This window comes from Anabrus simplex, chromosome 7 (assembly GCF_040414725.1).
Source record: "Anabrus simplex isolate iqAnaSimp1 chromosome 7, ASM4041472v1, whole genome shotgun sequence".
Classification (NCBI taxonomy): Eukaryota; Metazoa; Arthropoda; class Insecta; order Orthoptera; family Tettigoniidae; genus Anabrus; species Anabrus simplex.
This window is the reverse complement of record NC_090271.1, coordinates 242,083,966-242,109,785: the sequence shown is the minus strand read 5'-3', so window position 1 is coordinate 242,109,785 and position 25,820 is coordinate 242,083,966. Positions and strand designations below refer to the sequence as shown.

Here is a 25,820-nt window from a genome sequence, read left to right as displayed (position 1 = left end):
AAATGAAAATAAGACAACCGATATGTGGTTCATACCTCTGTCGGAGCAGGGGATCCACTCCAACTGTCGGCTCATCCAAAATGAGCAGTTCTGGGTCATGCATGAGGGCGACTGCAAAAGACACTCGCCTCTGCTGGCCACCACTGGAGAAAAGAGAGAAATATTTTAAATGTCAGAATTCAACAGTTTAAGAAACAGACTACTAGATATTAGTTTGAATGGTTATACAAAAGGACACAATTGTAATATCTTAATGAAATAAACTACATCCTGAAATAACATAACAGCTCTCACAGCCAGATCATGATAAATACAGAAGTCAATTTCAGGCTTGTAGTTCATAGTCCAATTGAGTTCCTAGCTCTGAACATTTCACAAGAGACTGCACCCTAATTTTCAACGGTGTCCTCTCTCTGAAGATCAGTAGTGGACTGAAGCTGTGCCTGTGCACTTGCAATATATATACATGGTAAGATGTTCTGAGGACAGTCTGGACTTAAGATGTGAAAGCTTCCAATATATATGGTAAGGCAAGCTGATCTCTGTGCAGTCTGGACTTTCATTGTGAGAGCTCCCAGTATACAAAATGACACCGCAAGGTGTACTCTGCGTAGTCTGGTCTATAGCTGTGAAAGCTACCAACATATATGATGTGGAAAGCTGAGAGCTCCCAGTATACAAAATGACACAGCAAGGTGTACTCTGCATAGTCTGGTCTGTAACTGTGAAAGCTACCAACATATATGATGTGGCAAGCTGATCTCTGTGCAGTCTGGACTTTTGTTGTGAGAGCTCCCAATATATAAGATGTGGTGAGGTGTTATCTGTGTAGTTTCGATTTTTAGTGTGGGAGCTCCCAATATATATGATGTGGTAAGGTATTCTCTACATAGTCTCAACTTCCATTGCGAGAGCTCCCAATAACATGATGTGGCAAGGTTTTGTCCGTACAGTTGGGACTTTCGTTGTGAGAGCTCCCAGTATATAAGATATGGTGAGGTGTTATCTGCGTAGTCTCAACTTCCATTGTACGAGCTCCCAATATATATGATGTGGTGAGGTGTTCACTGTGTAGTCTTTAGTTCCATTCTGAGAGCTCCCAATATATATGATGTGGCAAGGTGTTTACTGTGTAGTCTTGACTTCCATTGTGAGAGCTCCCAATATATATGATGCGGCAAGATGTTCACTGCGTAGTCTCAACTTCTATTGTGAGAGCTTCCAATATATATGATGTGGCGAGGTGTTCACTGTGTAGTCGACTTCCATTGTGAGAGCTCCCAATATATATGATGTGGCGAGGTGTTCACTGTGTAGTCTTGACTTCCATTGTGAGTGCTCCCAATATATATGATGCAGCAAGATGTTCACTGCGTAATCTCAACTACCATTGTGAGAGCTCCCAATATATATGATGTGGTGAGGTGTTCACTGTGTAGTCTTGAGTTCCATTCTGAGAGCTCCCAATATATATGATGTGGTGAGGTGTTCACTGCGTAGTCTCAACTTCCATTGTGAGAGCTTCCAATATGTATGATGTGGTGAGGTGTTGTCTATGCAGTGTGGGCTTTCGTTGTGACAGCACTCAATATATATGATGTGGCAGTCTGTGCAATCTGGACTTTTGTTGTGAGAGCTCCCCCTATACATGATGTGGCAAGGTGTTCTCTGCGCAGTCTGTAACCTACCTGTGGGAGCACACAGCCACAGCATCATAGTCCACTACTGAGTTTCAGAGAGAACAAAGTAGTGATGAGTCATTCATGAATAAACTGACTCTTTTGAACAACTCATTCAAAGGACGTAGGTCCAAGCTAGCTGGTTGTTCATCATGAGATGATGGTATCATTAACTGAGATTTTAAAGAAAAGTAACTCATTTTATCAACTCTCACTCATTTTTAGCCAATAGCAGGCTTCAAATGATAATGTGACATAGAAATTTCCTTTTATAGGCTGTCCAGTCTTTCTACCATGCCATAGCTTAGGTGTCACATAACCTAATGAAACAATAAAATGAAACAAAATAGCAAATAAACTAACATGTTATTGAAAATACCTTACCAATTCACCTGCTGTATGTATTTAGAAACTATGAGGGATGTAAATACAATATGTTAAGTGCAAATAAACATCAGCACCATCAAAATGACTCAAAGTTGTGGCTTCATTTTGAAAACTATGTACAAACAACATCATCTCTATCCAGAGCACTGAATACACCACCAAGAAAAAAGCAGCTTAGTTATATCCTGTTTCAATCAATCAGTCAACTGATCAATCAATAAATCAATCATCATTGACCTGCACGTAGGGCAGTAACCCAGGTAGCAGATTCCCAATCAATAGATTTTTCTTAAATGTTTACAAAGAAGTTGGTAAATTATTCCAGTCACTAATTCCTCTTCCTATAAAGAAATATTTGCCCCAATTTGTCCTCTTGAATTTCAACTTTATCCTTCCTTTAAAAGCTCCACTCAAGCTTATTTGTCTACTAACGTCATACCACGCCATCCCTTCACTGACAGCTCAGAACATGCCGCTTAGTCCAGCAGCTTGCCTCTTTACTCCCGAGTCTTGCCAATCCAAACTTTGAAATATTGTCATTACTCTTTTGTCGCAAATCTCCCAGAACAAATTGTGCTGCTTTTCTTTGGATCTTTTCCAGTTTTCATTGATGGAAACATGAGCATCCAAGATTAGATGCATAGTGAGCACCCTCGAACTGCCTCCACTGAGTGCAACATGAGAAGAATTGATGGCATCATTAAAAACAACAGATGTGTCACTGTGGGGGAAACTGAGGCGAGACTTTCAACAGGACACAGTGCAGTGCAGGAAATGATTTGTGAGCTTGACTTGGTTACAGCTTATTGCATGAGTATTTGTCATTAAAAATTCTACTCATCCCCAATATCTACTTATAAGCAACCATCCAAGTGATATTCTTGTTTGATACTAGATGGTGTATTTTGTAATTACCTGAGAAAAAGAATGGGAAAAAGGTGGTTGAGACGATTATGGTAAGCCCTAGACTATGATTATTGGTTGAAGATGTTACGGACTGATTGTGTTTAACTGACAATGGATACATGAAAGCACTGTTCAGAAGGTTACCTGAGGTTCTTGACGAGCCGATTCTGATTAGGTAAGTCGAGGAAGTCGAGAAGAAACTGTAGGCGCTCATTGATCTCTTTGGTTTTCATGCTGAAGATCCATCCGAAGTACAACATGGTCTCCTTGATGGAAAACTCTCCGTACAGGGCGATCTCCTACAAACAGAAATATAACTACATTAATAGACAATAGCAAATTTATTAGAAGAAAGAGACAATTACAATAATATAAATACAACTTTTGTATATAAGGAAAGCTAGAATTTCCTTTTAAATAAAGTATGTTATATATGGGAATAATTTATGAATGTATTAAACATGGTTCAAAACTATTTAACATCATAATATATTTCTTTTATGATAAGAGATGTATTAAATTTTCAATAGTTTTAATAGTTATACAGCGTAAGATTAACAATCTTCTTTCTCATCAAGTATCTCCCTCTATGTATCAGTGGTAAAGTGTTGGTCTCCAGTCAGGCTGAGCGGCTCAGGTGTTTTTTTTTTGTTAGGAATGAAGCCATACTTTTCAGTGTCGACTTAGTTAAATGTAACAAAAACTTTTCAGTCTGTCAAACACACTGCTATTACAATATAAATTATAACACTATAAATATACCTGTAAAAATACTGTGTGTATTGTGGTATTTGAAGGTACATAAACTTCTGGCACCTCAGTGTTTCCAAAAACCATAACAGTAGTTAATGAGACATTTAAAAAAAAAAATCCAGTGACAGTTATAATTGGCTTCCAGATCCCAAAATTGCAGATTTAAACACAGCAGAGGTGGTCATATTTTTAAGGACAAAAAAAGCCCATCAGCACTCCATGACATACCAATGTAAGCATGAAAAAGATTTTTGATGACACTTTGGGTATTAACCTTAACAAAGTTAATTAAAACTTGGCAGGGGGTCACTCGATAGAGGTCTGATTTATCCGTCATTAAAAAACATTTTCAAAAATGGAACATCAAAATTGATGCACAGCTTGAATGGTGCCAAATCAAAATGGCTGTACATGGCAACTGAAGCCATACAATTAATAAATCTACATCCCACTAACTACTCTACAGTATATGGTTTTCAGAGACACCGAAGTGGTGGAAATATTTTCATGTGGGAGATCCTTTATATGTTGATAAATCTAGTGACACAACACTGGCATATTTGAGTTTTACATTATTGTTGCTGTTATTATTTTATTATGATTTATTTAAAATCTTCCTGCAACAACTACAGGCTGCCAAGAACAGAGTAGTACTGTAACACAATTTTTTTGAAAACCCCAATGCCTCAGCCACACATATTTCAGTTTATATAAGGATCTGAAAATAAGAAAAATTCATGAATACATACAGTATAACAATTGTATTTCCAGTATAATCTTCACACATTGATCAATGAGTCAGCCGCTGGAGATCCCGTTCAATCACCTCTTTTGTCTGTTGATGTATTCTACCGCTCCCACCCACAGCCGGGATATGAAATCTTACCTTCGGTGAACAAGAGTTCTATTAGGTACTTAACCTCTGGGACACTTTCTTCTTTCGTTCAATTAATATCTATGCAATTAACCAAGAATAGATAATAAAACAATATTGCTACTTTTGATGCTTTCACACCAAATTGATTGCAGAGAACAATATTTCCTGTTGCCTAAAAATGGTTATAGAGCCTCTGAGAATTGTAATTGAGATATGATTCACTGTATCTTCAGGCAAGCTGAAAGATTTCAAAAATCAACAAAGAACTGCAGTATAGTCCCATGAGCTCCTATCATGAGGCCTGTTACAGTAATGGGTTCCTGATGGTACTTCTCTTTGAAAAATTGGACTCTACTTTCATACATGGACATTGTTCCCCCATGCACTTCTTCTATCTGCCTTGTTTGAGACTCGTATCTGATTGCAGGGTTGTTGTTGTAAACACCCAATATTTCACACGTGCCATTATCATGTATCATAACTACATAAATCTAGGCTTCTATTAATTCAAAATAATCTCCAATATGTATAATTTAGATGTGTATAAATATTATTGTAATATTACAACTTATGGTGCCTTTGCTGGTGGGATCTAGTGTTTACAGTGCACTATGTCTTCTGGTTTGGGCTCGAGCAATTTTGTTACTTTCATTGATCTGTCTCAGCTTTATTCTTGGCTTGGAAAAAATGAAAGTGACTGAGGTATAAGTGATGCTACTAATGCCATTTCCTTCTGCAGCCAGTCCCTGCTATGGATGGTGTGAAAATATTGCTCATAGGGTCAGTTTATGCATGCATTTCAGTGGGCTTGGCAGACTGATATGTAATAGCAGCTTCTGGCTCGGTGAGGAAAGCAACGGGAAACTACCTCACTCCTCATTTCCCTAGTACGCCTCTACAGTGATGCCTAGGCCATCTATGACAGCTGATGGCGGAGCTGTTGAGGATCCAACCAGCCTTCGGGCTGAGGACTAAACACTACATACATTACAACTTATATGATAATGGTGTTCAGTAGCCTGCTAAGTAGCAAGGACTAAGACAGGAAATGCAACACTTCTCGAGGACACATACCGCTTCACAACAGGATGCGGATATCTCAGCTCTTCGCAGACAATTCTCCTAATATTTTTTGCCCGGCTGGGTGGCTCCACATTTATACTTCAGCTCCCAGCTGGCTACAAAAAAGCAAAATGGCTGACACCAGAACTTGGGAGTCAGCCTCCCCAACTTACCTACCTCTCTATCCATTATGACCACCACCACCACTATGACGACGACTTCCATCTTCCACTTTACCTACCCTCCCATCACGACTCTAACGTATTCCCATCCTTCGCCTCTCCTTACGACTTCATATCCCTTGCCTCCATACCCGACCCGCCCAGTTACTTTCAATGCCCGTCATCAGCAAATACTTCCACTCTCCCTAACCTTCAAACCCCTGCTCAACCTAGTCTTCAGCCACTCAATGCAGTTTCTGCCATCGGAGCAACCGCACCACCACAGATATCATCACCGCCATCTTCTCTCGCCACAGACGAAGGACCTGCCACACCTGTCACCACTTCAGCTGGCTCCACACAACCACCATTGACACCACCATCTTCTCAAGCTATGTATAGCTGCATAATCCGCGGAGTCTATCCTAACATTTCCGACTGGGACATACTACATGAACTACAGGCAGAAGGTGTTCCAGCTCACCGAGCCTTTCGAATCATGCACCTCTGGGCCCATCTATATGATCCAACTCCATCTGCCCACCGGCGAAGATGTACAGCGACTCATCAGCAATGGTGCCTACATCTACCGCCATCTCCATAAGGTAGAACCCTCTCACTCCCCACCCCAACCTTTTCCTTGCCATCCTACTAACACACGACGTCGCACCCGGCCAGCCCCTCCTCCATTTCAACCTAATCAATCCATCCGTCCACCCCTACTCCCAACTAATTTCTTCTATCAACCTCCTCTGCAGTTTCAACTCCTCAGACTCCTCACCAACTCATTATGTAATATCACAGCACCCTCCACCTTCTAACCCTTCAACTCCATCCTAGCACTCTCAATAAACCTTCCCTCCTCACACACCTCCCCCAATATTTCCACCCTTTCTCCTCTATCAACTTATCTCAGCCTTTCCCACCTTCTTCATTCCACACATCTCACTGTTCTCTCCACCACTCCCGGCCCGAGAGAGTGTGTTATGCTCTAGGGGGCCCGTCCCTCCTCCTCAGGGAGGGGAATGAAAATGGACTATATTGGGATTTCATGGAACTTGTGTGGTGTCTTATCAATAAGTCATCAGTTTGGAGAAGATATAATACAAGTGATAATTGTTTTATAAAGAGCTGTTGTACCTATGCTTAGGGCTCCGATCATGTCATTGTTGCACTTAAGTTAGGGCTACCTGAAGAACGTTACTCAAATGGAGAACAGAACTGTAATCTTATGTGATGAGTGGCTCACCAGAGAAGTGCTTACTTTGAAGTAATCAAGTTTTAGTTTATTAACAGACTCAGTGTCACCCATTCTTTGAGTTGTACACTTCAATGCAGGGGGGGGGGGGGGGGGATGCAGGTGGACGCCATCTCCCCCACTCTTTTTCAAAGGTAAACTGTTTTTTTTTTTGTTTTTTTTTTTCCTTACAAGTTTGACATCCTTGCCTGTGATCTGCAATAGTTAACTGAGCAGCTGAGAAAATCCTAACCATGCCAAATTCACTATTGATTTATTCTGGTGGCTACCGGTAGTATAGTTTTGTAGGTGATTCCTCCCACTTTGTTTGTGAGGAATTAGGCCCTAATTCTACATACATCATTCGTCATCTCAGGTGGAAGAAGAGTGAGAACCAAGTTAGAAGTCAGCCTTCAAGAACTGAACAAGACATGATTCAGGCTACCTTTATAAAATTTACTTTACTCACTGACATGGACAGCTATTATGGCAACGATGGGATAGGACAGGGTGTAGGACTAGGGAGGAAGTGACCTTGGCCTTAGTTAAGGTGCAGCCTGGTGTGAAAATAGGAAACTACAGAAAACTATCCTCAAGGCTGCTGACAGTAGACCTCAAACAAACATTACAGTACATCAAGCTGTAAGTACCCTAGTGGCATGTTAGTTAATTTCACCCAGTGAATTCCGCCTCCGTAGCGTAATGGTTAGTGTTATTTGCTGCCGTCCTCGGGGGCCTGGGTTCGATTCCCGGTACTGCCAGAAATTTAAGAATGGCAGGAGGGCTGGTATGTGGTTGAAATGGTACATGCAGCTCACCTCCAATGGGGGTGTGCCTGAAAAGAGCTGCACCACCTCGGGATGAGGACACGAGTTTGCATTACCCAGTGAATTATGTATTTTTAATCTTACATAGTCTGTTGCCATTTCTTTATGGACACAGTACTTTTGCATCTGCCTCTTGACACAGGCCAGATCAAAGTGTAGCTTCCACTGAAGTCCCACTCTCGTCCATGGCTGTGACAATGTGGAGGCGGGTGGTGCTGAGCACAAGTGTGTCTGAGTGTTATGAAAAGTGTTATTCATATGGTCAGTCATACTGCAAAAGCACTTTCCGGTCCAATGGCCAACTACCTCATTCCTCATCTTGCCTAGTTTGCTTCATTTTGGCATCACCTTCATTTGTTGTTTCCCTATAACTGCATAATCACTGGTGGTGTTATTTCAGGAACCAACCAGCCTCTGGGCTGATGACCTAACAGACAGACTGTTGGCTGGTAACTTCACTGTCACCTGTCATAAGTAGCCTAGGTATCACTGAAGAGGTGTACTAATGAAATGAGGAATGATGTTGTTTCCCACTGCTTTCCTCAATGAGCCAGCAGTTGCTAATACATATTGGTCTGCTAAGCCCACTGAAATACACCCATCAACCAATCCTGCAAGCAACAGTTTCACACCACTCATCACAGGGACTGGCTGCATAAAGAACGGCATTACTAGCATCGCTCATACCTCAGTCACTTTCAGATTGTCACAGGCAAGAAATAGACTGAGACAGGTCAATGTTCTAGCCATACCAAAATATATAGTGCACTGGAAACATAGATTTCCTCAGAAATGGATCTGTGCCATGGGCACCCACAGGATCTTTTCCAGGGGGAGGGGGGGAGGGCATCAACAATTTTCTTGAATATAAAAACCAATATGACGTCAGCAACATTAAATTGTTTACAGAAATTTCCGGTTATAACAGATGTTAGATAACTGCCAGTAAATTCAGTTTATGAAAAATATCTGGTATGATATTAAACAATTGAACATCAACCTTTTTAGAATTCCAGGGAGGATGTGCACCCCCCTTACAGGCGCCCATGAATCTTTGCTTATGTATAGACTGTACATTAGATATTTCTGTGTTTTTAGTTGCTTAGTAAACAGCTGACCTGTCCTTATGTCCACCACCTGAGATCTGTTAACTTCAGTTATAACTATTTTAATTTCATTTCTGAATTTATATGTAACAGGTTATTTATCTTTTTGGACCAAGTGAGTGGGTGCATGATTTGGGTCATATTATGCATGTCAGGTACCAAAATGGGTAAAAAGTACCTAATGTAAATTTAAATCTTACAGCAGTTGTATAGTATTATTTGAAGTGATTCTACATACTGTATATGGGTTGATTATGTGTGTAACTAGAGAAGATATTATGAGTAGAATTTTGTAAATAATATACTGTACATTTATTAAGGACTAGCAGTTATCTGCACCTTCGCTCACATTGATTTCATAATTGGACAAAAATTATTGTTCCTTGGTACTATACTAAGACATTATTTGAAAATCCCTAAAGTATAAAAACTCACCTAAAAATCGAGTTTCATTTACCCCAGAAACTCTTTGTAAACCATGTTTGTGGTATTACCTTTGGGACTAAGATGACCATGCGACATAGAACTTTTTTTGTTTGCTATTTGCTTTACGTCACACGGACACAGATAGGTCTTATGGTGACGATTGGATAGGGAAGGCCTAGGAATGGGAAGGAAGCGGCCGTGGCCTTAATTAACGTATAGCCCCAGCATTTGCCTGGTGTGAAAATGGGAAACCACGGAAAACCATCTTCAGGGCTGCCGACAGTGGGGTTCGAACCCACTATTTCCCGATTACTAGATACTGGTCGCACTTAAGCGACTGCAGCTATCGAGCTCGATGTCATAGAACTGTAGGCCTACATGTGATAAACCGTCTTCACTCAAGTTGGATAAAAAAACATGTTTATTTATTTTTAAAGGAGATTCCAAATACCACTTTTCAATTCAGTTTTGAGATATAAGTATCCCCATAAAAGGAATTCAACTTCTTCTTCACTTCTTTCCAACCCCCTCCCTTACCTTAAGTGGACTTTCCCAAAACAAAAAATACGTGTTTCTTTTTTAAAGGAGATTCAAAATACCAACTTTTACGTCCGTAATATCTTCAGTTCTTTTGAGATATAAGTATCCTCATAAACAGAATTCAACTACTTCTTTACTTATTTTCACCCAACCCCTTAAGTCGGTTTCCCAAAAACAAAAAACATGTTTCTTTACTTTTAAAGAAGATTCCAAATACCAATCCTCACGCCTGTAACATCTTTATTTTTTTTAGCTATAAGTATCCTTATGCAAATAATTCAACTAATATTTCAGTTTTTTCAGTGTTTATTTTTAAAGAAGATTTCAAATACCAATTTTCACGTATGTAACATATTTAGCTTTTTTTTAGATATAAGTATCCTCACACAAATAATTTAACTAACTTTTAAAGTTTTTCATCCCCTTAAGTGGATTTTTCGAAAACAAAAGACGTGTTTCTCTTTTTAAAGGAGATTTCAAATACCAGTTTTTACGCCTGTAACATCTTTAGTTTCTTTTACATATAAGTATCCTCATACAACGAATTCAACTAATTTTTCAATTCTTTTACCCCCACACTTAAGTGGATTTTCCGAAAACAAAAAATAGTATTTATTTTTTAAGGAGATACCAAATACCAATTTTCGTGTCTATGATATCTTCAGTTTTCGAGATGTCAGTATCCTGATAAAAATAATTCGACCCCCTTTTCAATCCTTTTTCTGAAAACAAAAAATGTATGTCTCTTAATTAAAAATAAAATACCAATTTTCACGTCTGTAACATGTTAAGTTTTTGTGATATACTGCAGAAACGCTCATTTTAAAATTCACCCCCTTTTCAGTGCCTCTTAAGTGGATTTTCTGAAAACAAATTATCTACGTCTTTTTACTTTTACAGGAGATTCCAAATACCAAGTTTCACGTCTGTAACATGTTACGTTTCTGAGATATACTGTAGATATGGTCCTTTTAAAAATTCACCCCATTTGTCACTCCTGTTTACCCTCCCCCCCCCGTTAATTGGCTTTTCCAAAAACAAAAAAAATACGTGTTTCTGTACTTTTAAAGCAGATTCCAAATACCAGTTTTAATGTCTGTATCATCTTCAGTTTTTGAGGTATAAGTTTCCTCATAAAATGTATTTAACACCTTTTTCACCCCCTCCCCAATGGAATTTTCCGAAAACAAAAAAATACGCGTTTCTTTATTTTTAACGTAGATTCCAAATACCAATTTTTACGTCCGTAAACTTTTAAATTTTTGAGATATATGGTACTCATTTAAACAATTCACCCCCGCTTTTCACCCCCTTAGCGACGGAATATCCAAAAATCCTTCCTTAGCACGTGAATCAATGAAAACCTACAACCTGTTTCCCAGTCACTGACCGGGTCAGGGATGGAATGAATGAAGCAGATATAGGCTATTATTACGATGGGGTCGCCACTCCCAAAGTGATTTATTAATGGCTGATAGATGCTATGAAATGAGAATGGAGAGTGTTGCTGGAATGAAACATGACAGGGAAAACCGGAGTACCCGGAGAAAAACCTTTGTCCAGCACAAATCTCACATGGAGGGACCGGGATTTGAACCACGGTATCCAGCGGTGAGAGGCCGACGCGCTGCCGTCTGAGCCACGGAGGCTCTTTCCTTAGCACGTACACTGATATAAATGTATCTCGAAAATTTCATTTCTTTATGTCCAGTAGTTTTGGCTCGGCGATTATGAATCTGTCAGTCAGGACATTTTATTTATTAATTTATATATATATATATATATATATATATATATATAGATATAGATAGATAGATAGATGAGCTGTATTTTTAATAGAAAAATTCTGATTGTAAACTGTATAGTGCCGGCCCCGTGGTGTAGGAGTAGCGTGCCTGCCTCTTGCCCGGAGGCCCCGGGTTCGATTCCCAGCCAGTTCAGGGATTTTTACCTGGACCTGAGGGCTGGTTCGAGGTCCACTCAGCCTACGTAATATAGCGGTGAGATAGCGGCCCCGGTGTAGAAAGCCAAGAATAACGGCCGAGAGGATTCGTCGTGCTGACCACACGACACCTCGTAATCTGCAGGCCTTCGTGCTGAGCAGCGGTCGCTTGGTAGGCCAAGGCCCTTCAAGGGCTGTAGTGCCATGGGGTTTGAAATTGTATAGTACTGTATTTTAGGAAATTTTCTTCCTTCTTTTAAATTTAAAATGTAGTGCTTGTTAATAATATATTTTTGTGTATCATTTGCCACCGACATAGACACCTCATTTGCAAATAAAGTGAATTTGATTTGATGCAGATGTCAACTTACATTCGGGAGATACTGGGTTCAAACCCCACTGGCGGCAGCCCTGAAGATGGTTTCCCATGATTTCCCATTTTTACACCAGGCAAATGCCGGGGCTGTGCCTTAGTTAAGGCCACAGTCGCTTCCTTCCTGTTCCTAGCCCGTCCTATCCCATTGTCAGTGCAACGTGAAACAAAGTTAAAACAAAAAACAAAATTATCTTCTTCATGCTCAGCACTTACTTTTTTATATTTGTACTATCACATTGTTATTATTATTGCTACCGGTACTTAACATCATGAATTCATCTTGATTCTCAAAGGAAAATCCTGCATATTATTCCAAGAGGACTATCATCTCCCTGAGTAGAATGGCGTCCATCATTTAGAGACAAAGAAGCTAGGTAAACAACAGATAGGGAATCTGCTACCTGGGCGACTGCCCTAAATGCAGATCAGTAGTGATTGATCGATGCTTTTCATGGTTCAAAATTATCTCAGAAATAACACGTCCAGTTTTTAATTTGTTAGTTCAGTACTTTTCACTGACTGATCATGAACAATTGATTTCTTCAAAGGCATCATGCTGTGAATCAAATGCCAAGAATTTAAATGTTTGTAGATGTAATTATAAAGCATAAACACTAAAAGAATTAGGAAAGTATTATGGGAATGTTGACCATACCTGAGGCATGTATCCCACACGCTTGCCAGGAACTCCGCTACCTTTCGTACCGGGCTTTCCACCAAGCACGTAGATCTCTCCTGAATTAAGGCGCCTACGTCCCACGATGCAGCTGAGCAGAGTCGTCTTACCGCAGCCACTGGCTCCTAGCAGTCCATAGCTGCAAACACACAAGACCACTTTTAAAGACCTACTGAACTTTTCTTCTAGCCCTGTTTAGGAGTTTTGTGACTTCTTTAGCTTTGATTGAAGTTTTGTCTCAAAAATGGATTTATGAGTTAGTAGGTATATAGAAAGTGGTTGTTGGTATTTGTGTGAGATTGCAACAAGTATGTGGAAAAGAGCATGAAGAAACCATTAGGGAAACAGAGCACGTGGCTGCACTTACAGACAACACATAGTCATACAATTGATAGGAAAGGATGTTACAGTTCAATGTAAGTTATTTATACTCCATTTCCCGTCTATGTCTTGTATTTCTAGTCTGGGATATACTTACGAATGTGTCTCTTCCCTATCACTCCCCCTCTTTTTAAGCTGAATCCTCTAATCAATCTCTTTATTATTTCTTTTGTCACTACTTTGAACAAACTCTTAACGTGTCCCTTTCGAGACAGCCACTTAGATCTACTAAGGACAAACTCTCTAACGTACCCCTTTCTTGTCAGTCTTTTAGCTCTACCTCAGAACAAACTCTGTAACAGGTCTCCTTCCTGTCGATCTCTTTGCTCTACATTTGTTCTACATATGCTGAACGGTAGACTATATTATAGCTGTTCCTTATCTCGTACAATTTCTTTCAGAACGGGCTCTCTAACTTGTCTCTTCCATACGTCCATCACAGATATCAGTGGTCCATCAGCTCTCGTCCCCATCTCCTTCCTGCCTCATTAGCTCTACTCTTTCTAATCAGCGTCTTACCTCTAATTCAAGTCAGTTTCTGCCATATGATTCTATCCTGTTTACCTCTTAACTCTACATCGCGACAGACTCGGAAATTTCTTTCCTATCTCTCTTAGAATGCATGTTTTTCCACTTCCTTTTCCCCCCTCCCTGAGTTCTTCTTCTTGGTTAACTCTCTAATGTTTCTCTTCCTTCTATTTACGACAGACTCTTAAATTTCTTCACTACTTTACTGAGGTTTTTTAAAGATATATTTTACCTCTTTCCTACATTTTTTAGCTCTATCTTAAGACAAATCCCGTATTCTCTTTCTTTCCTTCTTCAATATAAACCCATGCTCTTTAGCAGTCCAACAGGAGAATAATAATAATAACAATACCAGTAGTCTATAGTACGTAATGTAGTTAGCTTCAAGAAGACAGAAGTCGTCAAAAAGCAAAAGAACAATACCGTAAAAATAATAATTAATTTGAAAACAAAGGAAGAGAGAAAAAAAAGGATCATTAGTTCTTGCTTCTTGTAATATTACTTGGGAAAACCGCCATTTGCTATACAATAAGGAGTATTTTTCTGCCACCTACCATAATTAGGTACATTTGCAAAATTGCACCTGGGTTTATGATAATTACCGTATATCATAACACTGGCGTTACGCTGTTAATAACCCTGAGAAAACGTGAGCACTAACTTCAATTGCTACCTCCGGTTTCTCGTTACTGTCATCACCTCTCAGAACATCTACTTACATTTTGTTCCCATAAGCTTACTGTGTGGATCAGTGGAATTGTGTCGGCCTCCGGTCCTAATATAACGGGTTCAAACCCGTCGAATATTTGAAGGATGGAAAAAAATGTTCAAACCACACTTCATTTTGTACTCTGCCGGCATGAAAAATAACTCAGATGACACATTTGGTGTTTGCCCGACAAAATGAATTAAAACTCATCCATACAACTATTCTACAGGAACAGTGTGGTCAACGATTGCTTCATTTTAATTGGCTCCCCCATCTTTTAGCTAAATTTTCCGCCAGCTGATTTCAACATAGGCTATGTATTCAGCAAAATGCATGATCTCTCTTTATGCAATTTCAGTGAAATTTAGGCAACCTATTTTAACTTTAATAATACCCATGATTTCTTGTTTTTAATTAAGCACGACGGGATTAGTTTTTGAAATGTATGTGCATATACGTATTTCTCTGGTCTAAACATTGAAGGAAATGCATGCCAGACCATTGTGCTTATGAAAGCACAAGCAGACCCGAAAAGTGTTCTAAAATGAAACAGGAAATAAAAAAATGAAAATCCACAGCCTGTTTCCAGTCATTCAACCGGGTCAAGAATGGAATGAATGAAGCCCCCATCTAGCGGCGAGGATAGGAACTGTGTCGACTGCCGAAGCCTGTCGCACTCCTCTGGGGCAATACTTAATAATGACTGACAGATGAAATGAAATTATATTCGAGAGTGCTGCTGTAATGAAAGATGACAGGAAATACCGGAATGCCCGGAGAAAAGCCTGTCCCGCCTCCGCTTTTTCCAGCACAAATCTCAGATGGAGTGACCGGGATTTGAACCACGGAACTCAGCGGTGAGAGGCAGGCGTACTGCCACCTGAGCCACGGAGGCCTAAAATAAAACCGGACAATTGCTTAATTTCCGCTCTGAAAGTAGCACGTTATAAGACGCACCTAGCAACGAGTAGAGTTTTCTCATACATTATGATAACAATAATAAAGTGGTGTAAACATTTTAAGGGGGCCAAAGCAGTAAATATCTAGCCTATCAAATTTCTCCGTTAATATTAGCCGTGTCGAAAACCTGTATATAATGAAAGTTGTTTAAAGCATGATCTTCTATGTTTTACTTTCGTGTGATTTTACCGTGCGAGAAAAATCACGGAGATATTCGCGATTGTTACATTGTTCACAAATTTCCAAATATCCGCGGAAATATGTTTTATCTACCTGTACATAACAGATTGTAGATCATTCTTCTTTCTCGGTATCTGATCCCTGTCACCTTTAGAATCTCTCCAATCAACATTATCGAATTCATGTTCTAGATTTGCGAACGCCATGCACGTGGGCTTGTCCTTAATTCGATCTTCTAGGATCAGACGTAAAGTCAGGATTGCTCCACGCGTTTCTCCCTACATTTCTTCTGAAGCCAAACTGATCTTCTCCCAACTCAGCTTAAATTTGTTTTGCCATTCTTCTGTACATAATACGTGTTAAAAATTTCCAGGCGTGAGATTTTAAACGAATGGTGCTGTAGTTTTCACATTTGTAAGCATCTGCTTTCTTAGGAATAGGTATAACAACAATATTCTGTCTAAAATAGAATGATACTTATCCTGTATCATACATCTTACACACTAAATGGAATAACCTCGCCATACTGGTTTCTCCGAAGGCAGTCAGTAATTCTGAGGGTATGTCGTCAATTCCATGTGTCTTGTTCCTATAAAGGTCTCTCAAAGTACTGTCATATTCTGACCTCAAAATTGGGTCTCCCATTTCATCAGCATCAACAGCCTCTTCTTGTTTCAGAACCTTATCATCTACTTCTTTCACTAACTAGTAGTTCGGTATAGTATTCATCACTCTCAGAATTCTAAGGAACATGCCGATATCAAAGTTCATTTTCATTCAATACTAATCTGCATTTGGGACAGTCGTCCAGGTGACAGATTCCCTATCTGTTGTTTTCCTAGCCTTTTCTTAAATGATTTCAAAGAAATTTGATATTTATTGAACATTTCCCTTGGTAAGTTATTCCAATCCCTAACTACCCCTCCTATAAACGAATATTTGCCCAAATTTGTCCTCTTGAATTCCAACGTTATCTCCATATTGTGATCTTTCCTACTTTTAAAGACACCACTCAGACTTATTCGTCTACTAATGTCATTCCACGCCATCTCTCCGTCGACAGCTAGGAACATACCACTTAGACGAGCAGCTCGTCTTCTTTCTCCCAAGTCTTCCCAGGCCAAACTTAGCAACATTTTTGTTACGCTACTCTTTTGTCGGAAATCACCCAGATCAAATCGAGCCGCTTTTCTTTGGAACTTTTCCAGTTCTTAAATCAAGTAATCCTGGCGAGGGTCCCATACACTTGAACCATACACTAGTTGGGGTCTTACCAGAGACTTATATGCCCTCTCCTTTACATCCTTACTCCAACCCCTAAACACCCTCATCGTATCCTCTATGACTTTCGCATGTCTCAGAAGCGTACCCATATTGAATGGCGAAATTTTGAAGCCCATCGTTGGTCAGTTCTCTTTCGTCTCTGGTAGTAATAAGTTTACGAAACGTAGAGAATCTCTCCCCTTTACTGTCCAGCAGCATGCAGGCAAAGTTGCATTAAACATTCCACTTTTAGAGGGATGAAATTTTCTTAAAGTGACTGGTTAATTGAATTTCTCAAATTTATTTTTCCCGTGGTAAGAAGTCCGGCTGCTTGAATGAATTGCCAACGGTTCGATTCGAGAATCCCGGCCAGGCCAAGCATTTTAGACGTGTCTCGTTAATCCCTCTGGATTGGGGGTGGGTGTTCGTGTTTGTATAAACACAGACCTCTTCATTTACTTCATTGTCAACCATCGCAGAAAGACGGACTGCTGTAGCTCAATAATCCCTTCATATAGGATTAGCGTCAAGAAGAGCTTTCGGTCGCTGAGTCTACAAGATCACACTAAACGGAAGAGGAAGAAACATACTCTGGTATGGTAAGAAGGGTAGTCCAAACATCTCAGTAAATAGACTAATGGTCGGGTAAGTAAAGGGTAATTCTTGATGGTTGTGGTTTAAGAGAGGAAACAAAGGTATTATCAGCTCTCTTAACTGGTATCTTATGAGAAATCCAGCATTTCGGCTAAAGGACCATGAAAGATGGAAATAAAATATACTTAAGCCTCCTAAACTCGAGAACAAGAGTTGACCAATGGAGGTCATAAAAGTGAGGAACCTAGCCCAAGTAAATGGAAGTAATAGCTGGGGTCCCAAGGCCAACATTGACTCACACGTTGGAAGCCGTCGTTCGATAAAGTAGGTGCTAAAATTGTGCACTTTAGCCTGAATTAACAAGTTTATTTACAAAGATGGGTGATTTACAAATAAGTTAGCTGTACTGATTTGTATTAATGTTAATACTTCAGTGCGCAATCTGGTTTTGAGTTGATACAACAATATTACCAAATTTAAGGTTCTATTTATAACTTCAGTAACGTAAATCTGAACTGTGCGAAGTAAGTTCTCTTATTCTTGGCAACTCCGTGCTAGGTCACGCACGTGGATGAAGCAAGGTCGTTCTCCTTGAGCAGGACAGGAAGCTCCTAATACAGGAGGTGATCGTTAAGAGGTCCATCACCGTGCGCCGCCAAGCTCGAACTCCAATCATGGGACAACGCACATCGTCACAGAGTATTGGCCTGTGGTGAAGCACTAGCAGCCATAGGCGCCGGCCGACTTCTGCAAATACATTGCGGGTGGGGGCTCAATCTCTCTGTGATATTGGCAAATAAACGCGCCAGCGAAATGACAACACACATCTTTAAGTTTGGAAATATTCACCCTGATATAAGTAAACACTAAGGGAAGTCGGGAAAAATCTCTTTTTTTTCCAATGTTGCCTCATAAAATTATTTGGACTCTGCTGAATGAAATAATGTATAATGTATTATGATACCCTCCCTGTAAATATTTTAAAATATATATTTTAGAATATTAATGCACAAGTGAGACATTTTACAACTTCGGGCATGCTTCTCTTTGAATTTACCTATTTCTGAAACCGTTCGATCTAGATGTATTATGGTTTTCACTAATCCGTTCCAGAATTATGTGTGAAGAAGTTGCCGGTTTGTCATAACAAACACTGCACATAATTCAGATTGACTGGAGTTTATTTATGATTTTGTTGTTGTGAATATGCATCATCTATGCATTATAGGTCTTTTTCAGTTTATTTCAATTTTTTTTAAAATCACTAGGCCAAAAGGTATGTTTGAAGTGCGTCAGAAATAGGTACACATAAGATGCTGGTCCATCTGCCAATATTGTAAATGGTATAAATACTCTTCAAGCTTCCCATCAAATGGTTAAATGAAGGATAAGGAAGACGCAGCGTGCAGCACAGCAAATTACTGCAGAAGCGAGAGGAAGAATTAAACGTAAACTTCTAAGCATCCAGGATGAACAGGAAGAGGACTCAGATAATGCGGACTATAGTCAGGCTGTTTTAGGTGCTGACATGGGTAAATGTGTACGTAAACATTGGGTCGTACTAAAAAAAATGACTTTTTTAACATGTCTGACCCATTATCTCTTAAAGTATACCAGATGAACAGATCATTGTTTTCCGAGAGTTATATTATGCCTTGATGCCGCTATTGAGCAAGAAAAAGCTATTTCCCTTGATTAGTTTCTAATTTAAAGAGATTTTAGTGGCTTTTTTGCTAAAATATGGAGCATTACAAAATTAATAAATGCGCAACTGTTCACTCTATCCACTTCATTCTAGTTCAGTACTTAGGGGGAAGATTGTAATTAGCAGTGGTGAAAAGTTCAAAACTCTAAACTTAATAGTTCTTGAGATATTGGGGTCTCTTTTCTGTCAAATTAACATTGTCAAGATAGGGCTTTCCGACTCCCTTTAAATCTCAATTAATTGATTTCATTAATAAGCGGGCTATTACATACGAGTAGTTAAATTTTAACATGAAAATATTATGATCTGTAGTAAACTGAACCTCCCCTGTGAATCATGCGACCTTGCCGCGGTGGGTAGGCTTGTAAGTCCCAATGAATAAGGTAGACGAACCGTAGGTGCAAACATATTGGATGGGTATTTGTCAACAGACCAGGCTGACGAGTTGCTCATTGAAATGGAGATAACAGCCTTTCGTAAGTTGCAACGGCGACCATCTGGTTGATTGACTGATATGGCCTTGCAATAATATTTAACATGGCTTAGCTGCGTTGATAATGCTACACGACGGAACGCAACGGAAAACTACAGCCATAACTAACTTCTCTATGAATGAACGATGTACTGATGATAGATTCCTCCCTGGTAAAATATTTAGGAGGTAAAACAGTCCCCATTCGGATCTCCGGGAAGGAACTACAAGGGGCAATTATCAGGAAGATGAATACTGATGTTCAGAGAGTCGGAGCGTGGCACGTTGGTTTATATACTGTATTTTCCTAACACTGCTGTCATTTTCTAAAAATTCACCGGTGGACCTATCGGCTAGTACACTTAGTTCACGGACACTGTTATCTTCCCATTTTCTGCTGTCTCTGTCACTACAAGTTATTCTTTGATTTGTCAGTTACGATTTTCATGACAAACCGATCCATATTATACAGAAAGTAAAGTATATTATTACACTACTGTAATCATACTGTGACGATTGTGAGGTACGAAAGCCAAGAACTGAACTGTGAACGCGGTTTGTTGTTCCCCTGTGGGTAGGGGCGATAGAATTACATTCAAAGTATGTTCTGACTGTCGTAACAGGCGACTAAAAGGGGAACCAGAGGCTCCCTACTTGGAAGCGTAGGTTGGCGACCACGGTTCTCCGTGCTGATTCTGGCACTACTTTCTCTTATTTACGTCAGTCTCCTCGCCTTCATCTTTCTTGTCAGGCATCGCTTGATCATCTCGTGTTCTTTTTCGGCCCCCAGGGTATTAGGTTTGCAAGGCCCAAGGACTCTCTACTCTCCCAATTTATTTCTGATTAGTGTTAATAGAAGATGGTTGCCAAGTCATACTTCCTCTTAAAACGGTAATCACCACCACCAACGCCACCGACTCGACGTGGTATTTTGATGACAAAACAATAACGGTCTGTCCTTCCACCACCATTGTAATGCATCGTATTCTGTTGCCAGATAAATAGGAAACTCCCTTTTGTCGGGGAAACATTGTTTCACTATTTTAGGAAAAGAGATTAGTGAAAATTCCGTAATGGTGGGGAAATTTCGCAGTCTACGACGCATTGTATGACAGTTCGTGAGTAGTACAGTAGTTGCATTTATCGGTCTTACCCTACATTTGAAATGCCTGAAGTACCATTTGGAGTTTACAGAGGAAGACTAAGAGAATTTTATCGATTTAAGTGCTTCTACTGGGTTCTTTATTTCTACAATCTCTTATCTAGTATATGAAGATATTTCATTTCAAGTGAACATTCTCCCTGATGTATTGCAGAAAATTAGTTTTATAATTAACATTAGGGCCTATGCAGTGTATTTTTTAAAATCCCAATTCGAGTTAGCTTATTGTCCGACTCGTTGGCTGAATGGTCAGCGTTGAGGCCTTCGGTTAAAAAGGGTCCCGGGTTCGATTTCCGGGCGGGTCGGGGATTTCAATCGAGTAATTAATTCTTCTGGCTATGGGACTGGGTGTTTGTGTTTGTCCCAGCACTTTCCTCTTCATATTCATACAACACACTGCATTACCAACCACCACAGAAAACACGCATCCCTTCATAAAGGGTTGGCGTCAGGATGGGCATCCGACCGTAAAACAGGTCCAGATACATATGTGCGACACCGTTCACACCCGCGACCCCACAAGTGTGGGAAAATGCGGTAGAAAATGAAGAAAAGAAAAAGATTCGAGTTAGCTGATCACTATTGCAACCTTACTGATGTTTTACATCTAATTTACGTCTAATGTTTATATGTATCTGTTTAAGTTAGTACTTACAGTTCTTGCTGTATAGTACCAAATCGCTGACATAGACTGTACATTACTTCTCTCTAAATGTATCTCCTATTTCCTGTTTAATTTTTTGCACACTTCTACTGAAACATCCTATATAGTGATACGATCATCACACTTCAGGGATGGGGTGGGGGCAGGAGGTTGCCCGGGCTCTCCAGCCTATTCCACCTGAACCAAGGATATCACTGAACCCAGTGTTGCCGTTACAAATATTGCAGGGTCGAATGCTAGTGATTACTGTTACAAGGGAAAGTACCACAACGAAATAATTCAACTACCACGGGTTCCGGGTACAGCTAAGAAAATCTCCCCCTTTTAATTGTACTTACAAGAGGAACCCTGCGAAAAATGCGCATATTTGGCAACTTTCCAGGCCTCGCAGACTTAATATCGTCGAGGTCAGAAGAGAACAGGAACTAACTAAGGGAGGTCAGGTAGAAAATCTAGACGGTTGGAACCTGGCACAAATAAGTAAGAAAAAACCACTAGGCTCAGCTAGGGGACCTGTGGTTCCCTACATACCGGTACGCTCCTAAGCTGAGGGACCGGGAGTGTCAAAGAGGATCGGCTGTCCAACATTGCTTCCGCTTTCCTGTTATACAGCTATACTTATTTTCTGACCTCCCGAGGTCAAAGTTCAACTGCTGTCCTTTTTTGGATTCCAGCATTATCGTTAGACTTGAAATTCCTAGGGATCTTTCATTTTCACATATTTCGTCACCCGGAACTCCTTAATTTATTCTTGAGAGGCTGATAATCTCAATGTTTCACCCTTTAAAACAACATTTACCACGAAACCAGAGAAGGAAAGGCACATGACCTACTTGGTGGGCACTGGGCCAGTGGAGCACTCTCGCTTTCACCTCTTGTGTAACAGAGCTCAACTTTCCACCAGTCATCCGCAGAATTTCCTACGTTATGTAACTTCTTTCCCCCCTTCTTTTATTTGATATCAGCATCTTCTTTGTGCCGTAACAGAATGAAGTGACCGCCTCTAATTTGTCAGAAGCTCAGTATCCAGGTTGAAGACGAGTACTATCAAGGTCATAAGGTACATTCCTCATGCAAAGAGTGTATTAATGACTAGAATGAACGATACCTTAAAGCAAAAGTACGTTTGTAGTTTTACGTGAGCGTTGATATTACGTCCATAGCCACAGGATCTCCAGTTATACGTGGCTGTTGATATCATGTCACAGCCATAGGTTCTCCAGTTTTAGATAACTGTTGACATTACGATCATAGCCACACGACTTCCAGTTTTACGTGACTGTTAATATTATGACCTCAGGCTCAGGATCCCCTGTTTTCGAGATTGTTAATATTCTGATCTTAACCACAGAATCTCCAGTTTTACGTGACTGTTAGTATTCTGATCTTAACCACAGAATCTCCAGTTTTACGTGACTGTTAGTATTCTGATCTTAACCACAGTATCTCCAGTTTTACGTGAATGTTAGTATTCTGATCTTAACCACAGAATCTCCAGTTTTACGTGACTGTTAGTATTATGATCTTAACCACAGTATCTCCAGTTTTACGTGACTGTTAGTATTATGATCTTAACCACAGAATCTCCAGTTTTGCATGACTATTAGTATTATGATCTTAACCACAGTATCTGCAGTTTTTTTGCTAGGGGCTTTACGTCGCACCGACACAGATAGGTCTTATGGCGACGATGGGATAGGAAAGGCCTAGGAGTTGGAAGGAAGCGGCCGTGGCCTTAATTAAGGTACAGTCCCAGCATTTTCCTGGTGTGAAAATGGGAATCTACGGAAAACCATTTTCAGGGCTGCCGATAGTGGGATTTGAACCTACTATCTCCCGGATGCAAGCTCACAGCCGCGCGCCTCTACGCGCACGGCCAACTCGCCCGGTATCTGCAGTTTTACGTGACTGTTAGTATTATGATCTTAACCACAGTATCTCCAGTTTTACGTGACTGTTAGTATTAAGATCTTAACCACAGGACCTCCAGTTTTACGTGACTGTTAATATTATAATCTCAGCCTCAGGTTCTCCTGCATTACGAGACTGTTGATATTATGATCTTAACCACAGGATCTTGAGACTGTTAATATTATGATCTTAGCCACAGGATCGCGAGACTGTTAATAATATGACCTCAGGCTCAGGATCGCCTGTTTTACGAGATTGTTAATATTCTGACCTTAACCACAGAATCTCCAGTTTTACATGACTGTTAGTATTATGATCTTAACCACAGAATATCCAGTTTTACGTGACTGTTAATATTATAATCTCAGCCACAGGTTCTCCTGCTTTACGAGACTGTTCATATTATGATCTTAGCCACAGGATCGCGAGACTGTTAATATTATGACCCCAGACTCAGGATCCCCTGTTTTACGAGATTGTTAATATTCTGATTTTAACCACAGAATCTCCAGTTTTACATGACTGTTAGTATTATGATCTTAACCACAGAATATCCAGTTTTACGTGACTGTTAATATTATGAGCTTAGGTTCAGGATCTCCAGTTTTAGGTGATTGTTAATATTATAATCTTTGCCAAGGGGCCTCCACTTTTACGTTGGGTGTGAACGGCAGGGATGCGACTTTTCATTTCAAAACTCCCAGAATGAAGTGACTATGCCACTTTGATCATCTTGGGGGGAAGTACAACTAGCTAACCATCTCTAGAGACCTGACCTTTCGAGTAATGGTTGTACTGGCAAAATAAGTGAAAGGACCGAGAAGTGTGTAAAAATGAAAAACTCTTAAGGTCTTGCAAACCTAAAACCGTCCGGGTCACAATAATAAGACTTGTCAGAGAGTGGTCACATTCAGTTCTGGGCCCCGTGTGTGTTATATACTATGTTTTTCAGTTGAAATGCCCTTTTAGTCGCAGGAACGGTATACCGGTACTGTGGATGTGTTCTATGCCTTCATCCAAACTGGCACCCACCTGGTAGCCATGATCGTTAAGGCGTCAAATCTGTGTGATCCGACACTGTGGTTAGCTGGTTCGAGTCCCGTTAGTGGAAGAAAATCACCATCAGAATGTTGGCCGGTATGGTAGGAGAGGTGGTGGTATACCATTTCTAATCATTAGATTGCGCGCCAGGAGCCTGGATTTAATTCCAAACCTTTCCACAGTGTTCATATGGAGTGAGAGCATATGATGCTGTTGATGATTCGTCCATAGGATGGAGACGTTAAGCAGTGAGCAGACCCCTTGGTGTTATTCGTCAGGAGCAGATTATGTGCCGACACCGGTTTTCACCCTCTCCATACATCATCATCATCATCATCATAATCATCTGACATCCAGACGCGCATGTTACCCTTGGGAGTCAAATTGAAAGACTTGCACCAGGCGAGCCCTGGGTCACATTATCTGAAATGATGAGAACTGATAAGTAACTTGGATGTATATTCTGAACTTGAAACTATTAGTAATTGTACGTTCGTATTTCCTTACACTGAAAAGATAGCAAAGCGCATCTTTCGGCAAATGCACAGAAGTTCTTCTGAAAAGTTGTTCAGTCATGATATAATAATATGAACACTATTTTATATAACTGCTCTGTTGTTGCAGGATGTAACTAGGAAGATAAGAAATATGTACTAGTAGACTATTAACAGTAGAGTAATGGCAATTTTCTTTTATTTGTGTTACTTCCTACAATTGCTGCAATGAAGAAAGTTGCAAGCCACTACGAAGTCTAGCAACATAATAAAAATGAAAATAAATCCAACGGCAGTAGCCTACATACTGCATTTTTATTTTCGTGATGCTAAAAGACACTAACAGTTGTCAGTCCAAAGTAATTTGAAATCAACTCATGTTATGAATACAGTGGTGGTGATTATTGTTTTAAGAGAAAGTACAACTGGGCAACCATCCTCTGTTAACAATAATTTAAGGGAAAAATTGGAAAGGATCCGGCACTTCGAAAAATGAAGGTATCGGCCACGATAAGGGCCACGAAGTGCGTAAAAATGAAAGACACCCTAGGCATCGAATGCTCCAATACCGTCGGGGTCGGAAAAGAACAAGAGTTGACCAAGGGAGGTCAGATAGAATAGATGAAAGTGAGGAGCCTGGCACAAGTAAGCGGATGCAATGACAGAACCCAGCTTAACTCCGTACTTGAGTTCTTGAGTACTTGAGGTCTTAAAAACACCCAGCGTGGAAGACTTGTTGCTATGGTAACAGTGACGTCTTATTACTGCCGGAGTGAATGTGTTGCTCTTCAGGGCTTCTTT

At 40.1% G+C, this 25,820-nt stretch overlaps 1 protein-coding gene across 1 annotated transcript in view; it reads right to left on the bottom strand.

Annotated features, from left to right (window-relative positions):
* snu (snustorr) overlaps positions 1–25,820 on the bottom strand; it is a 416,698-nt gene that overhangs the window by 89,709 nt on the left and 301,169 nt on the right. The window contains exons 3-5 of the mRNA XM_067151642.2: positions 12,935–13,094; positions 3,117–3,271; positions 36–143 (exon numbers count right to left, since the gene is read on the bottom strand). Of these exons, the coding sequence (XP_067007743.1) occupies positions 36–143; positions 3,117–3,271; positions 12,935–13,094 (423 nt within the window). The remainder of the gene's footprint in view (positions 1–35; positions 144–3,116; positions 3,272–12,934; positions 13,095–25,820) is intronic.